The sequence below is a fragment of the Convolutriloba macropyga genome, chromosome 10, assembly GCF_964194025.1.
Source record: "Convolutriloba macropyga chromosome 10, txConMacr16.3, whole genome shotgun sequence".
Lineage (NCBI taxonomy): Eukaryota > Metazoa > Xenacoelomorpha > Acoela > Convolutidae > Convolutriloba > Convolutriloba macropyga.
The window spans coordinates 10,934,711-10,954,424 of NC_134477.1; the positions used below are offsets into that span (position 1 = coordinate 10,934,711).

Sequence of the window (19,714 nt, forward strand, 5' to 3'; positions counted from 1 at the left end):
ATTAACTCAATGCTGAACCACGGGATTTTTTATTCTGTATTTTTACTATAAATATATTATGACCATGTCACTTTTTACCATGAAAGAAGTGTTGTCAGACAAAGAAATGGATCTCTGAAATTGTTATGAACAGCCTACAAATCAATTATTTGTTTTCTGGATGCTCATGGAAATCTTTTTTTCTGATGGTACAGTGCTCAGGGAAAAACGGACTCAGGAAACAAACGTCTGAAAACAACCTGTTCTGCCCTCCCCTTGAAAAAAAACCGAAAAGATTCATTAAAAATTGCAACAATTATAACCATAATTTGTTATTATTATTAAATAATGAAGATTTATTAATAATTGAAATTGTCGCCATTAGAAATTTTCGTAACAAATTTTATTTCAAATTATAAAATTTCTCATGATTGAAAAAACTTTTCCGGATGTTATTCAGTTATGCTAATCTTTTGAATGGTAACAAAATTCCTCCAATCAGATCTTATCCAAAAATCTTTATTGAAACGGCGAAGGGAGATTTGTTTCAGTTTGTCTAAGTTTGTACAAATTTTTTTAAATTGTTTTCATTCGTTTGTTTTTATAGAAGCATTAATTACGTTTACGTAAAAACAAAGTGTTTTGATAATATGAATTAGAACTTTCTTTCTTCACGGTTCTAATACCTGTGACAACTGAGCAAATGTGAGCATGAATTTGACAAAAAAAATTTACTATTTTCTTCCGGAGAATATACGAGAAAATATCCCTAACTTCTGTTAAAAGGCCATACTAAATGAAAGGCTTACAAAAAAAAAAACAAAACAATTGGAAAAAATTCAAGCGTAACAATTGCCTACAGCATTTAAAATTTCGTAATATGTAGATACACACTTTCAACTCAAATGCGTACATCTGGATTTCGTTACGGCTGGATAGAAAAATGTGCCAACTATGTAAAAATAAGTTTTTTAAAGGTTTTTTTTATTGTTTGTTAAAAAACTTGCTTAATCTGACGTTTTTGCGGTCTTATTTGAGTAACAACCATCAAACCTACTTTTTTAAAAAAATTATTTACGGGTTGGTATCAACTTGTGAGGTGTGTAAATCGAAAAAGTAGACCTGTTAAAAAAACCGCCCGTATCATAGTAACATATTAACTCAATGCTGAACCACGGGATTTCTTGCTCTGTATTTTTACTATAAATATATTATGACCATGTCATTTTTTACCATGAAAGAAGTGTTGTCAGACAAAAAAATGGATCTCTGAAATTGTTGTGAACAGCCTACAAATCAATTATTCCTTTTCTGGATGATCATGGAAATTTTTTTTTGATGGTACAGTGCTCAGGGAAAAACGGACTCAGTAAACAAACGTCTGAAAACAACCTGTTCTGCCCTCCCCTTGAAAAAACCGAAAAGATTCATTAAAAATTGCAACAATTATAACCATAATTTGTTATTATTATTAAATAATGAAGATTTATTAATAACTAAATTGTCGCCATTTGAAATTTTTGTAAGAAATTTTATTTCAAATTATAAAATTTCTCATGATTGAAAAAACTTTTCCGGATGTTATTCAGTTATGCTAATCTTTTGAATGGTAACAAAATTCCTCCAACCAGATCTTATCCAAAAATCTTTATTGAAACGGCGAAGGGAGATTTGTTTCTGTTTGTCCAAGTTTGTACAAATTTTTTAAAATTGTTTTCATTCGTTTGTTTTTATAGAAGCATTAATTACGTTTACGTAAAAACAAAGTGTTTTGATAATATGAATTAGAACTTTCTTTCTTCACGGTTCTAATACCTGTGACAACTGAGCAAATGTGAGCATGAATTTGACAAAAAAAATACTATTTTCTTCCGGAGAATATACGAGAAAATATCCCTAACTTCTGTTAAAAGGCCATACTAAATGAAAGGCTTACAAACAAAAAAAAACAAAACAATTGGAAAAAATTCAAGCGTAACAATTGCCTACAGCATTTAAAATTTCGTAGGATGTAGATACACACTTTCAACTCAAATGTGTACATCTGGATTTCGTTACGGCTGGATAGAAAAATGTGCCAACTATATAAAAATTAGGTTTTTAAAGTAGTTTTGAAATTTATCAGATTTAATCTTTATTATTTTTTAAACCAAGGCCGAAATGATACACGCCTATAGAAAACTTTTCACCTTGACAATTTTTTGTCATATGAATTCCATTTATTAAGAAAGTATTACTCATATAAAACTCAATAGTAACTCAGTCTGTAAAATTTATGCAAAAAATTCATTGTTTAAAAGTTTTATTAAATAGAATTCTATATGGCTAAAACTTTTGAAAAAGGTGTTTCAATGATTAATTTTTCACGATAATTGGAATTTCTATGGTAAAAATCTTTCGTCAACAATAAACAGGGAGGCATTCAACTTACAATAAAAAATTTTGACTTCTTGCTTCTAAGTATACTAATTTTAATTACAGTAGTTTTGATGAAAAGATCGAAAAAAATGAAGAAGTTGAGAATACTTTGAAAGAGGACCCTTTGTTCGTTGCTTGCGCTGTAAAGGTAACCCACGCGAGAAGTACAGGTCAGTCATCCGATCCATTTGTGCCTATTGATGAGCAGAAAAGGAGCTATTACGACGATGAGACCAACTACAGCTGCTCAGATCAAGAACAAGAACAAGAACACAGTACTAAGAGATAACCAAGTCTACCATTTTCAACCAATTTGTTTATTATTTTAATGTGAATATAGATTGCTAATAAATTTACTGATTGTGACTTTTTTAGGGTTTTGCGAACCGGTTCTGTCTGCTATTAATGATTCTCGAACGAGCCCTGTGGCCACATATAGTCATGGATATTAAATGGCTCAGCAATTCTCGTAGAGCCATACGCTTTGCTAGTCTAAGTATGCAGTTCACCGAAACTGTTTAAAAAGACAATTTCATGGTGTGAAAAGTGGTTCCAAATCTTTAAAAATTGGAGATTACTCACCCCCCCCCCCCCCCCCCATCCCCCCTTTCAGTCACCCCAACTCCCCTCCCAAGAAAAACTACCCCCGTCCACCCTCCTCCACCTGGAGGATTTCAACCCCCTCTCTTCCAGCCCTCCCAACCCTATCCCCCATGATAATGCCTGCTTTGCTTACTCTGTAATGAAATACTGGTTTGTTCTGACCCCACTTGTTATGGGGGAGGACGTATATGCTCAGCTGAGAGTATATCATTTTAATTTTTCAATTTTACGTTTCACAAGGGTTTACTGATGTTTCAATTTTCGGGAATATTGGCCAATTTTGGTCAAATTTATTTGCTTTTTTGCCAAAATAAGTTGAACAAGGTAGCACGACGATGTTGAATTCAAATTTCGAGAACCTAAAGACTTGCGTGGACTTGCTGAACTCTTCAGCAAAAAAAAGATTTGATGATGCTTGGATGATATAACTTTTTAATGAGCAAAATTTCATAAGTTTTTTCATAAATAACGCACCAAATCAGGAGCTACCATTGAAACAATTTTTCTTAATTAGACTGAGAGATCATCTGTGCTGCTATCATCTAGCCAAGGAATCTGGAATCACAGTCTGCTATTTCTGCTAAATCAATTATTTTTACATTTTGGATTTTGTACTGATTTGTTGTCCTCTTCTGCTCTCACTGCTGACGCAAAAGAAAACTGTATAGATGCACTTTTTCAAAACGTTTCCAGTTCACCTAAATGCAGGCTTTTTTATTAATTTTCATGATTTTTTCACAATAGAACTTTTTTTCTGATTTTAACTAATTTCTTTCGATCTCCGGTTGTCTTCTTATCACATTCAATGACCATTTAACGCTTTTTATCCAATGTGTAGTAGATCCAGTGAAGTAGGCATCATTTGAAAGCAATTGGAAATTTCTGGAGTTGCAGTTTGTTGAATTTTTGGCATCTTTGACGCCAAAATAGAAAAATTTAATGCCAATTTTGCACTTTTCACCGCATTTCCTGCTTTCCGTTTGTTTTCACATTTTAGTTGACATCTTTGGCACCCAAAGTACTTTTTGCAATATAATGTGTGGCAAATATTGCTCGTTTCTATGGTATTTGTGAGCCTTCAAAATGAATAATATAGATAGCATATTGACCCCCATTTAAAAAACTTTTTGCAAAAATTGTTTTTCTCTTCTGCAGTTTTCGCTACACTTTTAAAAGTCTTACATTTGGTTGCAATGTAACACTTATCTAAGAAAGCTACAAACTTTTAGCTGCTTCGAACATGGAAAAAATTATGGACAACAGACGCAAATTTGAAAAAGCTAAATAAAAGTTCCGTTCGAAAAAAACTTTAAATTTTACTCATTCCTGTTTTCCGTAACTTGTCTTGAAATAGTTTTTTCTGTACAGTTTTGAAATTTTCACTAGAGAAAAAGGTCCATTGTGATGTAGGGATAGAGCAAAAATATGTTTAGTTTTTAAATTTTTTTTTCAAGAAGTATTCATAACAATTGTCTTGTATTTTTCTCACTGTTTGTCAACATGCCAGTGTTGATGTTGTTTTTTGACCTAAAATTTATCAATATTTGGTTTTTCTTTGGTTCAGAAGATCAGAAGGAATACAGACAAAAAAAATGTTAAAGACGGACGATTTTTCTTCATTTGCTGAGTGGATTTTGCTTTATCTTATTTTTGAAACAAAGTAATTGGTTAAACATTAGAACTGGAATCAATCACAAGAGGGAGATTTAACAAGGTCGCATTTTCCTTTTGGAAGTTCTTGTATAGTTGAACTGAAAAACGTCATTCAAATTGTCTTGTGGAGAATAGCTGATAAAAAAATCGTTTAGATGAAAATTCGATTTTTTCGGTTTTCTGGTTTTTATTTTTTTTGTAAGACTTCAATTAGTTATAAAAAGAAGTACTTCGTCAGATAACTACTTGAGTGTCTTCAAGTAGTAATAAAACAAAGAAAATGATAGTATTAACTTTAATAATTTCCGAAAGAACAGTTGGCCGGATTGTCATATCCTTCCTTTTCTGCTCAAATATGTGACATCGACTTCGACATCGATTTATTGTAAACGTTTAGCAAATTGGGATCTGGATGCCATTGCCTTGTTTTGTTTTATAGTGTTTCTTAAACTTATTGAGAGAGTCAATTCAGCTTCACAATCGATTTTTTGACATTTTGCCGTTGCCATAAAAAGTAAAAACAAATAAGGTCGTAAAACGTTTCCACACGTCTTGTATTGTTTTGTAGTATTCACGTCCTATCTGTTTCGTTCGAAAGAGTTCAAGACTGTGAATGTAAAAGATTGTCTTGCAAATTGTTATCATTATTTCTAGGTTTCTAGTTATTTTGTAACTTCACGGTTTGCCCTCTATTCGAACTAATTGACTGAAGAATGAGAATTAGTGCTCTCGGACCATTGTGCGTTCGCTTAATACCAAACCGTAATCTTTAAGAAAATAATAATACCAAACCGTTTGAATCATTAAAAAATAATAATACCAAAACTGTGCATCAATATGATTCTGATAAATTGTTAATGGGACTAGATGAAACACAACAAAAAGAAAAATTCGGACAACTTTCAAGAAAACACGTACTGTAAATTTTATAAATCTATCCGTTGACTTTTTTTGTCAGTTGTAAATGGGAGAACTGTTGCCTAGTGGCTTAAATTTTTGAATGAATGGGCAATTTGACCACGCTAAACATAAAAGTCAGAGAAGTCAATCAGAAAACCTTAAACGAAAACAAAAACTGTCAAAGAAAACAGGGTCAAAGCTGTTAAAACCAAAAACTACTCACTGCGAGAATAATTTAAGTTCTATTAGGGCCCCCTTTTAAAGCCAGTGATAAGTTGCATTATCATTATGGCAAGACAGGTACGAAAGTAAAATGGTTAGCAAGTTTTTATAAAAACTCCTACTACCAAGGTGTTATAAAAACTCCTACTACTACTCCTACTTATAAAACACAGTAAAAACCACAAAACCATGAACTATTCTATAAATAAATTGTATGTTCAGTGAGCCTCATTTGAATGCAAGTTCGATCTATCATTGATAGCACCTTGATTTTAAAGATGACTCACACTAAACAACAAAAGTGTGAAAAAAAATTGAAAAGTGAGCGCACAAAAATATCACAATTCTTGATCGTATCAAAATCCACGACGGACGCTTCTAGTAAAACACGCATCTAGTCAGACGCGGCTAATTATTTGGAATCTGAGCTGTAATGCATGTAGCAAACAAAACTTCTATTGGACCATAATGACGACGAAAGAGAACAAAGTCATGTCAAATGTTCAGAGAAATTCAAAACAAAGCTGACACATTTACAGAAAGTATCCGCGATTGCTCTGCAGAAAAAAATGATAAGAAAAACTTAACTTTTAAATTTTTTAAGAATTACTCAGATGTTACATTTCCATCAGCTGCTCATAAATATTTTTCAGTTGGAATGACATACACATGTTTGTTTGGCTTTGTCTCGATCTTTGTTTAAACAAAGAAAAAGACATTTGAAATGCAGGAAAGTCATTTTCAGAACGACTAAGTCACTCAAGATCACAAACTTAAACATTTAAATAAAAAACAGGCGGTCCACGAAAAATTAAGAATGACCACACCCAAGCAATTTAGTTGAAAATTAGTGATTTAATGAATTAAATGCGTATTGTAAGTCATCATATGGAAACAAAAATCTTGACGAAATAAAAAAAACTGGTAGAACAAGTACTGCTACGATTCAAATATTTTCAATTAATAAACAACAAAATATAGCTATAAAAGATTAGAAGCGAATTTGAAAAAGCATTAACACCAACTCAATAAACTCGAAAACAGTTTAAAATCAAGTATCAAATTTCAAGACGTCGAAATTTTATTCAATCACTGTTTTCTCCTGCTATCGAGACAAAGTTGCGAGAAAAACGTTCTTTGCCGCAAAAATACTTTTCTGAGTCACTTATTTTGTTTATATTGATCGAAATCACAAATCCGATTGGACCTCAAAAACCATGAAATCGAGTGAACAGCTCTTTACAAAAATATGACCAGCAGATATCCGAAACAACACGCATTATCTAGTAGATCAACTCAAGAGGATAACAAATAATTTTAAGTCAGGAAAAAATTAGCCCGTAGCATTTATACAAATTTTGGAAAAATTGACTGCTTCTTCATATAATACAGAGTACACAAACGCGAAACACCTTGTCTTGTAAAATAAAGAAAAATAAGTTGGTCGCATAACCCTATTCAAGCCTCAATAGTCGCAAAAGATCTATAAATTTGAACAAAAATAATGGAAAGTGACCAAAAGAGTAGAAAGAAGTGGAGATTGACCGAAATAGTGGAACAGAGTGACAATAATAGTAGAATTCAATTTGTAGTCATATTTCAAAGTAAAGCTTTAAACTGTACCAACAAAACTGTAACCAGTTAGTGACATAGCCAGGTACAAGAAAGCATTAGAATTCTATTCAATTTCCAAATAATGTTATGACAAATAACAGTGGCCTTAAACTAAAATAGCTGAAAATATTTTTAAAAAACTTAAAATAGGCTCTAAACTCGTTCAGCGAAAAAATTCCAAAACCTTTCAGAAAATTCTTAAAATTACTAAAGCTCACTGAACAATTTTTGAACTAAAATTTTTACATCAATTACTATAACACTGCCTCAAAAAGCTGCACATGACAAATTTTCCCTAGGTTAGAGACAATTTTTCACACGTCAGTTTCTAGTGCTCTCAAAAACAGCTGTATGAACAAAAAAACACTCGAAATTTGTCAAGCAACTAGTTTTTACTCGCATGTTACAATTCGTTTCAAATTTACTCCAATAAAATTGATTAAAAGCAACACAGCGGGAAAAGTTGCAGAAACAACAAGAATTGCCTCTTCCAAGATAACTACCTTTTCAATGAACCTGTACCTACTAAAACTATCCATGAAACTTTTTTGAAGGTAAAGTCTAATAACACAAACCCTAAAACGCAACTGAGCTAAATTATCAGAAAAATTCAATTAATTCTTATTACAATAAACTTATTTCGAAGATAAATTGATGGCTCAGTAATTGAAATATTAAAATCTTCTCGATATTCTGTAGTTTTCTGAACCAAAAACACTGTTCTTTGATGGTACCTTAAATATATAAAATTGCACCTTAGAATTTTTTCAAGCAAAAAGCTTATAGCAATACGCAAAAATATTAGGCAAAAAAATCAAAAAAGCTTAGAAACCCGCAAAGCATAAAAAATAATATTAAAAAAACTCATTTTAATTACAGATAAAATTTTCAAATTCTCACAAAGGCTACAGCAATTACTATAGCCAATTTTAACCAAAAAAATCAAACCGATTTTTCTAACATCTCAATTTCTTGCCTTCGAAAACAGCGGTACGAGCATAAAGCCATCCTCTTTTGGCTTAAATTTCCAATTTTGTGCAACAACCAACCGCTTCAAAGTTTTTCAAGCGTATCGTTTTCTGCTTCAAAATTCAAAGGGTGGAGAAGAAGACATTTCTCCAAACTTTCAGTCGTAAAAAAGACAGCGTCGCAATACCAATGGCATTCTTTGAACTTTAAAAACCAAGGGAAGGCCAATATTAGCCCGCTGTTGCAGCTATAAAAACATAACCTACTATCATATGGCGAATTGCTCTCAAACTACCGGTAAGTGGTTGGCTTCGTCAGTAGCTAGCCACTGTTTAGTAAAGCTAGCCTTAGCTTAATTGAAAGAGCGTGAGGTGAGCTCGATGAGGAAGGCGGGAATGACCGGGGGCCTGATGGGGGGGCAACGATGGGAGGGGGTTTTTGGCTGCACGCTCCCCTTACAGTCTCTACGGTGTACAGGGGTGGAGATTGAGGGGGGGGGGGGGTGAAGTGAGAGAGGGCTGATGAGCACTTAAAACTCTAGGAACAAACACCCACTGGGCGCTACCTGTTTATCCCGTATTTGAGAACGAAAAGTCAAATGGGTCAGTAAAAAAAATGTGTCAAGCAAAAATTCGCATATAAGACCGACAGGACTAATATAATTGCTAGAAACCTCGTTTGAGAGCAATTAAACATAACCGACTAACGTCGGCGAGTTGCTTTCAAAAGAACCGGTGAGCGGTTGGCTTCGTCAGTAGCTCACCACGGTTTAGTGAGGCTAGCTTTAGCTTAATTGAAGGGCGCGTGATGTCAGCGCAGCGTGGGGGTGGACCGGGGCTGATGGGGGGCAAGTGTGGGTGGGCTTGGCTGCACAGCCTCACGGCCTGAATGATGTGCAGGGGTGGGGATTGGGGCAAACAGAGGGGGTCTCATGGGGGGTCAAACCCCCCCCCCCCCCCCTTGACGCCATTCACACCATAAGTATAAGTCTCCAAAACAGATTCTGAATCGCATACTTGGAGAATGTTGGGCTGAAAGTCTCCAAGAGCACTTAATGCACGCTGGGCGCTACCTGTTCATCCCTGTTCATGGGTGAGGAAAAACTGGGCAAGCATAAAAATCGAAAAAGAAAAGACCGACGGGACTAATATACTTGCTAAAAACTTGGTTTGAGAGCAATTAAAATACTTTTAATGAAATATTCTACGCTTATCAAAAAGGGGGTCTGTCTATGGCAATTACGAAGTCCTATAAGAAAAGATAAATGGAAAAATTGAATTTATCTAACTTGTAACTTTTACAAATGTTTAATTTGAGAGACTATCGTTATCATATATATACTTCTTCAAATGGTGAATTTAATTAGCATATCAACTTCTAAACCAAGCTCAGTGTATGATAACCAAATGAAAACGCTCTATGTCACACATCTAGAATTTGAAAAAAAAGTTTGAAGAATAACTATTATGCTATAAACCAGCACATTTTTTAACAACTGCAATTAATTGCTTTCAGAGACTTTCACGCTAATTAGGGAAATTTTCCGAGAGTTGATTAAAATTCACGAACTCAACTGAAAGTCTCAACATGGACAAATTACTAAAATGAAGGAAATTTTCAATGGTCACAGATTTGCAATTAATTTTATCTGCTTTTGATTTCAACAGCCCCGAATAGCAACTTGAGTGAGTGTGATACATTTACACTCAAATCAGTACGACCCAATAACTCGCATGAAAAAGTGAAAAAATAGTTAAAGTGATTGAGAAAGGAAGAATTTGACAGGAGCTAGCTAGCAACTACACTACAAGTTGAGATAGATATATAATAGAATAGAGAGAGAAAGAGCAGAACAAGGAAAGAAAAAACAAATAGAAAGAGCAGTAGCATTATTATTAGAAAAATAAGTTTAATTTATGCAATAAATAATTCAACAACAACATCATAGTAGCATGACATCTATACATCCATACATATTACATTATGGTCACCTAGCATAACAAAGGACGTCTCAATAGCTCTTGTATATTACGAGAGGGGAAGTACAAATCTCACAATAACATAGCAGTACTATTATACTCATTTCGACCGGCACCCTTTCGGGGCTATAAAATTTTAAAATTCCTTCCTTAAAAATAAATACACGCGTTTGTTTGTAATATTCCCAACTTTTAAAATAGCGCTAAATTCGCATTGTATTTCACATCTCATCGCCCCCCCCCCCGCACTCGCTCCCTCAGTTTAATATAGTTATTATACGGGTAAAGAACTGATTCTTTTCTGTCACAGGAAACGGCTGTTGAAATTATCACGGAATAATCAGATTTAGGTCCGTTCTAGTGGAATTTTAAAGCGATCGAATTAAGGTGTGTATGAACTAGGTTACAAATCTAAACCACGGCCAAATTTAACCCTGATTATTTTACCCCATTTCATATCACATTTAGAACGGATTCTGCTAGGATTAAATTCAAGTATTCTCAATAAAAAAAAATGAAGAAAATTTCAACTTACTCCTTCAATGCGTCATTCACTTTTTCTTACCAAAAATTTTTCCTTAATTTTAACGGTAATCCGACCTGTTTCCTTTTACCCTCCATGAACAAAATTTTCGTTTTCGTAATCAGGCGTGAAAGCAGACTAATGCAGTTTTTCACTGATAATGGTTTGTATAGACAAATATTAGGCGGGAAAAGCCATTAGAACTAATAACAAAAAATATTTTTAATTATAGAGTGCGTTGGGGGGGGGGGGGGTGAGGGAGGTGGGCTATTTTTTGACCATTAACTTTAATCTGCTATGTTACTTTCCACTTTCCCCTCAAAAAAACTATAAATATTTTGCTACTTAGAGCAACCTGTTCTTTGTTCGCCATATAATTACGTGAAATAATAACTGACATTAATTTCTAAATGGGTTAATCAGGTCAGAGGTCAAATAGTCAAGGTGAAAATAATTAATCCAATCAATGGATGAATGCAAAAATAAAGACAACCATCAAACAACAATTGTCACTGTGTGCGTTGGTTACAGCTAGTGATTTAAATTTATGGTTACAAGCAACTAAAGTGTCAAATAAATTTTAGAAGCAACTATTTTAGGTGAAACGAAGAGAATGGGAAAATAAGAGCACCTTGAATGTTTGTCAGTTTTTAGTGAGGAATTAATATCTGGTGTTTACTGCGGATCTGTTTCGTTCACCCAAAGAGCTTTAACAAATTTCAATCAACTTTTTGCAAAATTTTCTTCCAATTTTTTTTGCATATTTTCCAAGTTGTACGATGATTAATTTAAAAGAATTGAATTCCTGGACGAATAATAATGATAGCCCAGACACCTGAAACATATAAAAAAGCTCAGTACTTCAGCAACGACAATAATATGCATTGCTGAAGCACTGTCATACTATGTATGTTCTCTTAGAAATTGTGCAATTTTTTTGCTTCCATAACAAATGTTTTAATAACTTGGTTATCAAACCATAATATTGATAATAGATTCAACCAAATGTGCGTTTCGTCATATTGGTTGGTCCTCTTTGGGGTTGATTCAGTTTTTAGTTAAAGGCATCACAAGCCGAAAGATAGCTCTATCTGAATTTCTGTTTAAAATAGCAGTAATATCTGAATATATTAATGGAAGACGCCTATTTCAATCGAATGGCTGATCCGATCAGAGAAAATCTGTGCAAAGCCTTCAATGCCGACTCAGGATGTTTTTTTTTCATCGGGCGAAAGAAACGTACTACTACTTACAGAATATTAAGGTAGAACATCATTTGAATTTAAAAAGGTCTGGAACTGTTTCCTTTTTTCGTGGTACAATTTAACCATCTATATTGCACTTTTATTACAGTATAATAATATAAGCTAAACTAAAAGTGATCAATAGTATATCTGTTTTTATGCTAATATGTTAGTCTGTTCACGCTAGTTTATGAAGGCAAAAGAAATGTTCATATGAGAACAGAAACAGTTCCACCGATCTAAATTAGAAACCATACGATGTATATCATGTCGGTGGGAGCAAAATAGAATAACGCTGAAAACATGGCGATTCCCTTTGAGTTACGTAATATGGTTTCTAATACTTTGGGGTAATGAAACGCAGGATAATATAGGTCATAATGGTCGTGTTTTAGTACATAATTTCTTGTGCATTTTCAGCGAGTGAACTCAAATTAAATCGGTCAGTTGAATACAAGTACGGGTTCTGATTTTTACGTTCGTGCATATGTTTGCCCTGTGCTGTCAAATAAAACGAGCCCATTAATTTTAAGCGTTATTTGAAAAAAAACAGTTCAAGCATAAACCCTCATCACTCCCAACCCCTACCCCCCCTACCCCCCCCCCCCCCCCCAAAAAAAAACATTAAGTCAGAAATTTTTAGATTTCAGAATTTGGCTGACCACCCCCCCCCCCCCCCAACTTATGATAAGTTGAATCCTACAAACGAAAAATATCCCGTACCATAATCAACAAAGCTGTCTGTGCATTCACAAAAGCAAACGTATTAGAGCAGAACTACAGAGTAAGAGAAAGCAATTTGCACAAACGATCACAAAACAAACAAACCTAAATCAGTCAACATCTAAAACGATGATCGTATGAATAAATACAAACAGGACTCGGCTTTTCGTAGATTCAATTTGTAAAGTGATACTTTTCTATGTATAGCACAAGAAGGTTACAGAAACTAGAACTATTTTCTTTCCCCAGGTTTAGTAAAGCCATCTAAAATTTGTATCATCACAATCGAACGATAGGCTAGATTTTTGTAATATTGGAAGCTTCAAGCATCATGTTTTCATAGCGCAAAGTTTTTAATAGATGGTGGAAAACTAAGCTTTGCTCACCTGGGAGAATAAAAAACCTGATAGAAAATGAGACCCAGAATCTTTTCCAATTACCCCAAACCACTTTTAGATAAAATTTACAGAATTGCAATAGCTGTAATGTCCCTTAATTACTGTGAATCGTGGAAGCTATGAAGTTATCAATAGTTTAGTCTATTGATAATCGAAAAAGATCCCAGCACACTTTCTATACCTCTTAACACAGCTTGAAACAAAAAGTTTTAAATAAAAAAGGTCAAAGAATGCCCCTAAATATCAGGTTAATAAGGAAAGACATGAATCACTGCAAAATAGAATACAAACTCTAATAGAACTTCTAAGTTTTGATGCGGTTTTTATTTCTAGAACAAGCGCAGTAATTTGTATGGTCACATTTATGATTGAGGAATCGCGTAGAGTCTATGACAACTGAACTACTTCCGAAAAATGAAAGTCAATTTAAGTCATTATTAGCACAATTTCAAAAAGAGAAGTTTATATAACGAAAGTCTTCAGAACATTCACAGAGCTGTATCTTTGACACTAAAATTTTGAGCAATATTTCGAGCAGAATTTGCATTATAAGGTGTCGAGGTGAAGTTGGTCGAATTCGAAACAAAACAATCGGTCAAATCTGCATTCGATATATTTTCTTGACTATTGTTGTCATCGTTGTCGTAATTTTCTTCGCTTATTGCATCGTTCGAGCCAATAGCAGCAGCTGCCGCGGCCAAATTTGAGATTGGTTCAATTTCGTCTAAGGAGTAGTTTTTGAATTGGTTCAATCCACTTTTGCCTAAAAAAAAAGAAGTTATTACCAAACGATTCCACCATAAAACTACGGATGTCTGAGGAATTGCTTTTTAAGGACTGGATGTAGACTGCAGACTACTTAAACTGAGACTCTGACCAAATAATTGTCTGCAAACAGAAGTATATTAAGTTTATGATTGACCACTAAGAATTCTTAATTTGACCTCCTGTAAAAATTGATGTCTGTTAGAGCACAAAATTGGGCAGACCTACTTCGTAAAAGTTAGAGAAGTTCTCGAGGATCTACAAACTGATTTAGAGAAGGACAGAGTTGAAACGAGGCTAAACTTGGTTGAAATGTACCCAGATATTAACCAATGGCGCACCGAAAAAATCTCAAAAGATTTCAGATCACCTCAGCAAAACACAGCACCTAACTGCAAAAGCCAAAAAATAGACTCCTGAAACCCACGGTCAATTCATTAAGTGAGAGCACCAGTAATTTTTTCGAGTGAGGTAAACACAAAATTTCAGTTGCTGAGCAGCAGAAATCACTAAACATATTACATATTAGTACCGTCTCAGGAAAAGCTTTCAAACAACTGGCTGGGGCTCGTCTTGTTCAACTAGGGGAGAACGCTTGTAAGGGGGATAACGGAGTTATTACAGGTTATTAGAAAATCGAAACCAATTTCGACGCAGTTTTCATTTGACTTCTATCTGTCAAAATTTGAATAAGAGAACAAATTAGATTACGCAAAATGTCAGGTACATAGAAGTTTTTCATGAAAACAGCTATGATTGCCTCAAACTCAGTTCGAGAGCAATTAATCAACTCTTTCCCCGATCAAAACAAATGTAAGAAGGGGGTCATTCTTTAAAACTAAGAACAGCCCTTCACACCGTGGAAATGTCTCCTCAAAACAGTTTCGGCGAATCACATACTAAGAGACTAGCATAGCGTAAGGCTCTAAGATAGCTGCAACTCTTGAGGACGAAGTCAAATGGGCCAGACAAAAAATCCGTCAAGCAAAAAATCGCATAAAAAAGACCGACAGGATTAATATAATTGCTAGAAACCTCGTTTGAGAGCAGATAAACATAACCAACTAACGGCGGGGGTTGCTCTCAAAAGAACCGGTGAGCGGTTGGCTTCGTCAGTAGCTCGCCACGGTTTAGTGAGGTTAGCTTTAGCTTCAATGAAGCGTCATCTTCATTTCATTTAGCTTCGTTGCGCGTGAGGTCAGGGCAGCGGGGGGGGGGGACCGGGACTGACAACAGTGTGGGTGGGCTTGGGGGTTGGCTGCACGCCCTTACGGCCTGAATGATGTGCAGGGGTGGGGATTGGGGCGAGCTGAGAGGGGCTTTTTGGGGTGGGGGTGCCAAACTCTAAGAAACGCCATTCACACCATAAGTATAAGTCTCCAAAACAGTTTCTGTGAATCGCATACTTGGAGACTGTTGGGCTGAAACCTTGGTATGGAAATTAATTTTGATGAGCACACAATTAAAAGCAGACAGCAGCACCAATGAAATTTTTCTCCCATTTTTTTAATAGTCGTGTCACCCACCTAGCCGCTTTTAGCGCTACAATCCATAGAAATAAGATTCTATAAGCACACAGCCATTTTTACAACTCGGAGAGTTATGGCGACTCTTTGCTTTTCAAACGCAAGCCAATGAAACGGGTTGACACGTCAATGCCATACGTGTTGTCTAGGTGTAAACAAAACACAAACAAAGCAGGACAAGTCCTGAACTACAATTCAAAGAAGTTAACGAACAAACTATCAGCCTCATTAGAATAGCCTTAGATAGTCAGCAAAGCATAAACAAAGACTTAAATAAAAAAAACTCGATAACCTCCGAGGGTCAACCTCTGAGAACCGCTCTTTACACCATAAGTATAAGTCTCCAAAACAATTTCTGTGAATCGCATACTTGGAGACTGTTGGGCTGAAAGGCTACAAGAGCACTTAATGCCCGCTGGGCGCTACCTGTTCATCCCGTTTTTGAGACCGACAGGACTAATATACTTGCTACAAACTTGGCTTGAGAGCAATTAAAAAACTTTTAATGAATTATTCTACGCTTATCAAAAAGAATTTCTGTCTATGGCAATTACTAAGTCCTATAACTAAAGATAAATGGAAAAATTGAATTTATCTAACTTGTAACTTTTACAGATGTTTAATTTGAGATACTATCGCTATCATATACATACTGCTCAAATGGTGAATTTAATTAGCAAATCAACTTCTAAAGAGCTATAGGCTGAGCAAAGCTTTGCTCTACCTAGCTTGGCAGCTATAGCAGAACATAAACCGACCAATGCCGGAAGAATTGCTCTTGAACGACAGGCGAGGCAATTCTGTAGTCTAGATCAATTTTTCTTTATGGGTCAAAGAATGTTCTAGAAGAAAAGGCAAAAACGATCGAGCAAAAAATTGCATAAACATAGCCGGCAGATTGCCGGAATAGCTGCGAAAGAATAGACCTGCGTGCCATATAATAGAGATAGAAACAGATACAGATCTAAATTGAAAAAAAATCGACGCCGCTCAAAAAAACTAGGTAAAAAACATTCAGCGATAAATTAATAAAGCTTGCTAAAATTCATTCCGCAGAAGCCTCTTATTAGGGACCTTTACTGCACAAATAAGTTCCTTTGACCTTAAACAAAATCAAATTAAACTTAAGCTTTAAAGTGCAAAAGTCATTTTATTGAGTGAGGTAAGTCACGTATGATCAAAATCTAATCACGCAAATAACCTAAAAACTTTCGCTAAAGCGAGTGAGAAATGACGTCACGCGCGCAAATGCCGTTAGTGAAAGGAAGAAGTCATTCAGAAAATTTGAATTTTTCAGCTTTGCTGTGTGAACAAATGTAAAACGAAAAAAGAGCGTCAGACGACGAAACAAAAAACATAGCAGGACAAGTCCTGACGTACAATTCAAAGAATTTTCATTGACTAAACAAAAAACTAGACCTAGAAAGGACTATGAATGGATTGGGAAAACCATTTAGAAAAGAATCCGGTCAAAAAAAATCGAAAAAACAGAAAAAATCAAGAAGAAAAAATCAAGAAAGAATCAAACAGAAAAGCGAAATTGCCGCATGTGAACAAAAAACCACTAGCGAGAAAGCGAATTTTTGTTCAAACACCGTTTTCTCACTCTACTTTAAATTTAGAGCGAAAAAATTTCACGCCGCAAAACCACTCGCTTTTTCGCTCCACTTCCTGTTTCGGCGTGACCAAAATCACTACTCCAATTTGACTTCAAAAATCATGAAAATGTGTGAACAGATCTTAAAAAAAAAGACAGCGCCCCAATACAATTCAAATTCTTTGAATTGTAACTAATTCTTTGAATTGTAAAAAACCAAGAGCACCGCAATATAGCTACGCTCAGCTTACAGCTTCGCAGCTTTAAAAAATACCAACACTTTTACAATAATTGCTATGAACTTCGTTCAAGAGCAATTAAAGACATAGCTTTCTTTTGCTATAGCTGCAAAGCTGTAATCACTGACTTACCACCATTAGAATTAAGAGCACCAATTTCACCACAATGTATCGCAGCTTCTAGTTTCACCCTCTGCAGCAAACAGACAATCTCAGAGTTGTCCGGTGCTATGTTGCACGCTTCTTTCAAGTCATCAGTTGCCCCTTTGAAGTCACGAGACGCTCTTCTGGCACGCGCTCTGGCGTAATACCCTTCATAGCAGCCGGGCTTCAGATTTAGTGCACGGTTAGCGTAGTGGATAGCGTTGTCCAGTTTCTGAAAGTAGACAAATATCTGTAAGAATTATTTCTGTTTTCATCTGCTAAAATATGACCACCCACAACTGGTATTTTTATATCTTGATAAATCTATACTTTACCTAAAAATTATAGCAAGGACCGCATCTTTTTATGATTTAACTGCCATTATTATTGAATTAAAACGCACATCAGAATCACCGTAGCCCAAGTAAAGTATTTGCAATCTTCATTTGCTACCAAAAAGGGGGAGGCACTTCAAAATCTATTGAAATAGATAAGTAAATCGGAACGTACGTTGATTTTGCGATTGCATCTTGAGATGTTGAGATAGAGAGTGACTTTGAGGTCTCTGAAGGAAGAAGTGTGGCTTCCGAACTCGTGCTTCTGTCGGGGGAATTTCCTCAGAGCCAGGGTGAACCTCTTCATAGCATCCGGGTATTTCTTTTGCTGGAACAGAACAGAAATCCATATTCGCTGCTTTTCATATTTATATATCAGATCTAATTTCGAGAACTATCACTGCAAGAAAAAAGACACTGCTGCAATAAATATCTGTGTTTCCTCCGATTCATTAAGAAGAGCGCCCAAATATGAAACTGACCCGGTAGAATATGCTTCCATCTTCGGTGAGTTTGTTGAGGAACAGGAGCATGATCTGTGGGTTAGAGATTGCAGTCTTCCACGCAGCCTGTCCAATCCTAGCTCCCTTCCTCATTAACAGAGCCACACAGTTCAATTTGTCAGCCTGTACTGCATAGTCCAACGGTCTCAAACCTAAACAATTTGTACCCATGCTTTTCTGACAATGGGTTAAAATTGCTACTGGGTATCAAACTGGCTTTTTCAGGTAGATCTCGTTTCTATTTTTGATTTCGTTTTTCGAGACTGACTCCGTTCATTTGACACTGCTTTTTTGCAGAACAACTACTGCTTAAACGAATTTGGAGCCTTTGTGTGAACAAAAGTAAATCAAAAAAGAGCGTAAGACGACGAAACAAAAAACATAGCAGGACAAGTCCTGACGTACAATTCAAAGAATTTTCATTGACTAAACAGAAAACTAGACCTAGAATGGACTATGAGTGAATTGAGAAAACCATTTAAAAAAAATCAGATCAAAAAATAAGAAAAAAACAAAAAATCAATGTCAAAATGCCGCATGTGAACAAGAAAACCACTAGGGAGAAATGAAAATTTAATTCAAACAAAAAACTAGGCCTAGAATGAGCTGTGAATGGATTGGGAAAAACCATTTAGAAAAAAATCCGATCCAAAAAAAATTGAAAAAACAGAAAAAATCAGAGTGAAATTGCCACATGTGAACAAAAAACCACTAGCGAGAAAGCGAATTTTTGTTAAAACAAAGTTTTTTCACTCTACTTTAAAATTAGAGCGAAAAAAAATTCACGCCGAAAACCACTCGCTTTTTCGCTCCATTTCCTGTTTCGGCGTGACCAAAATCACTACTCCAATTTGATTTCAAAAATCATGAAAATGTGTGAACAGATCTTAAAAACATAGCCGGCAGATTGCCGGAATAGCTGCGAAATAGACTTGCGTGCCGTAAAATACAGATGGAAAAAGATACAGAAGTGAGTTGATAATAGTTATCGCCGCCGCCTATAAAACTTACAAGTTTATTTCAAAGGAGGTTGATTTTGGGTGAAAAAAAAGTTTCCCTGTCGCGTCTCGAACCGGCGATCTCCGGATTAACAGCCAGTCGCCTTAACCACTCGGCTGTCGGACCATAAAATTTGTTTTCTTACAATCAACTTTGTTTTAGGAACAGATTCTGTTTCTGAATAACCGCAATTTAAGTCACGCAGAAAGCGTGAAATCAAGCGCGAAAAAGCCATTTAAGCAGTGACGAGACAGAATGTTCTAGAACAAATGTAAAACGAAAATAAAGCGTCAGACGACGAAACAAAAAAAAAACAAGAGCACCGCAATATAGCTACGCTCAGCTTACAGCTTCGCAGCTATAAAAAAAGACAGCGCCCCA

The 19,714-nt window shown here is 35.3% G+C and overlaps 2 protein-coding genes across 3 annotated transcripts in view; one reads left to right on the forward strand and one right to left on the reverse strand.

Moving 5' to 3' along the window:
• LOC142348550 (protein spinster homolog 3-like) overlaps nt 1-2,768 on the forward strand; it is a 67,237-nt gene extending 64,469 nt beyond the window's left edge. For both annotated transcript variants that reach the window (XM_075399933.1, XM_075399932.1), the window contains exon 10: nt 2,546-2,768. In XM_075399933.1, coding sequence (XP_075256048.1) covers nt 2,546-2,686 — 141 coding nt within the window. In that variant the 3' untranslated portion in view covers nt 2,687-2,768. The remainder of the gene's footprint in view (nt 1-2,545) is intronic.
• Nucleotides 2,769-13,367: 10,599 nt separating this feature from the next.
• Nucleotides 13,368-19,714, reverse strand: part of LOC142348555 (protein TANC1-like) — a 29,897-nt gene continuing 23,550 nt past the window's right edge. Inside the window, exons 10-13 of the mRNA XM_075399941.1 lie at nt 18,314-18,486; nt 18,007-18,159; nt 17,485-17,728; nt 13,368-13,988 (exon numbers count right to left, since the gene is read on the reverse strand). Of these exons, the coding sequence (XP_075256056.1) occupies nt 13,714-13,988; nt 17,485-17,728; nt 18,007-18,159; nt 18,314-18,486 (845 nt within the window). The 3' untranslated portion in view covers nt 13,368-13,713. The remainder of the gene's footprint in view (nt 13,989-17,484; nt 17,729-18,006; nt 18,160-18,313; nt 18,487-19,714) is intronic.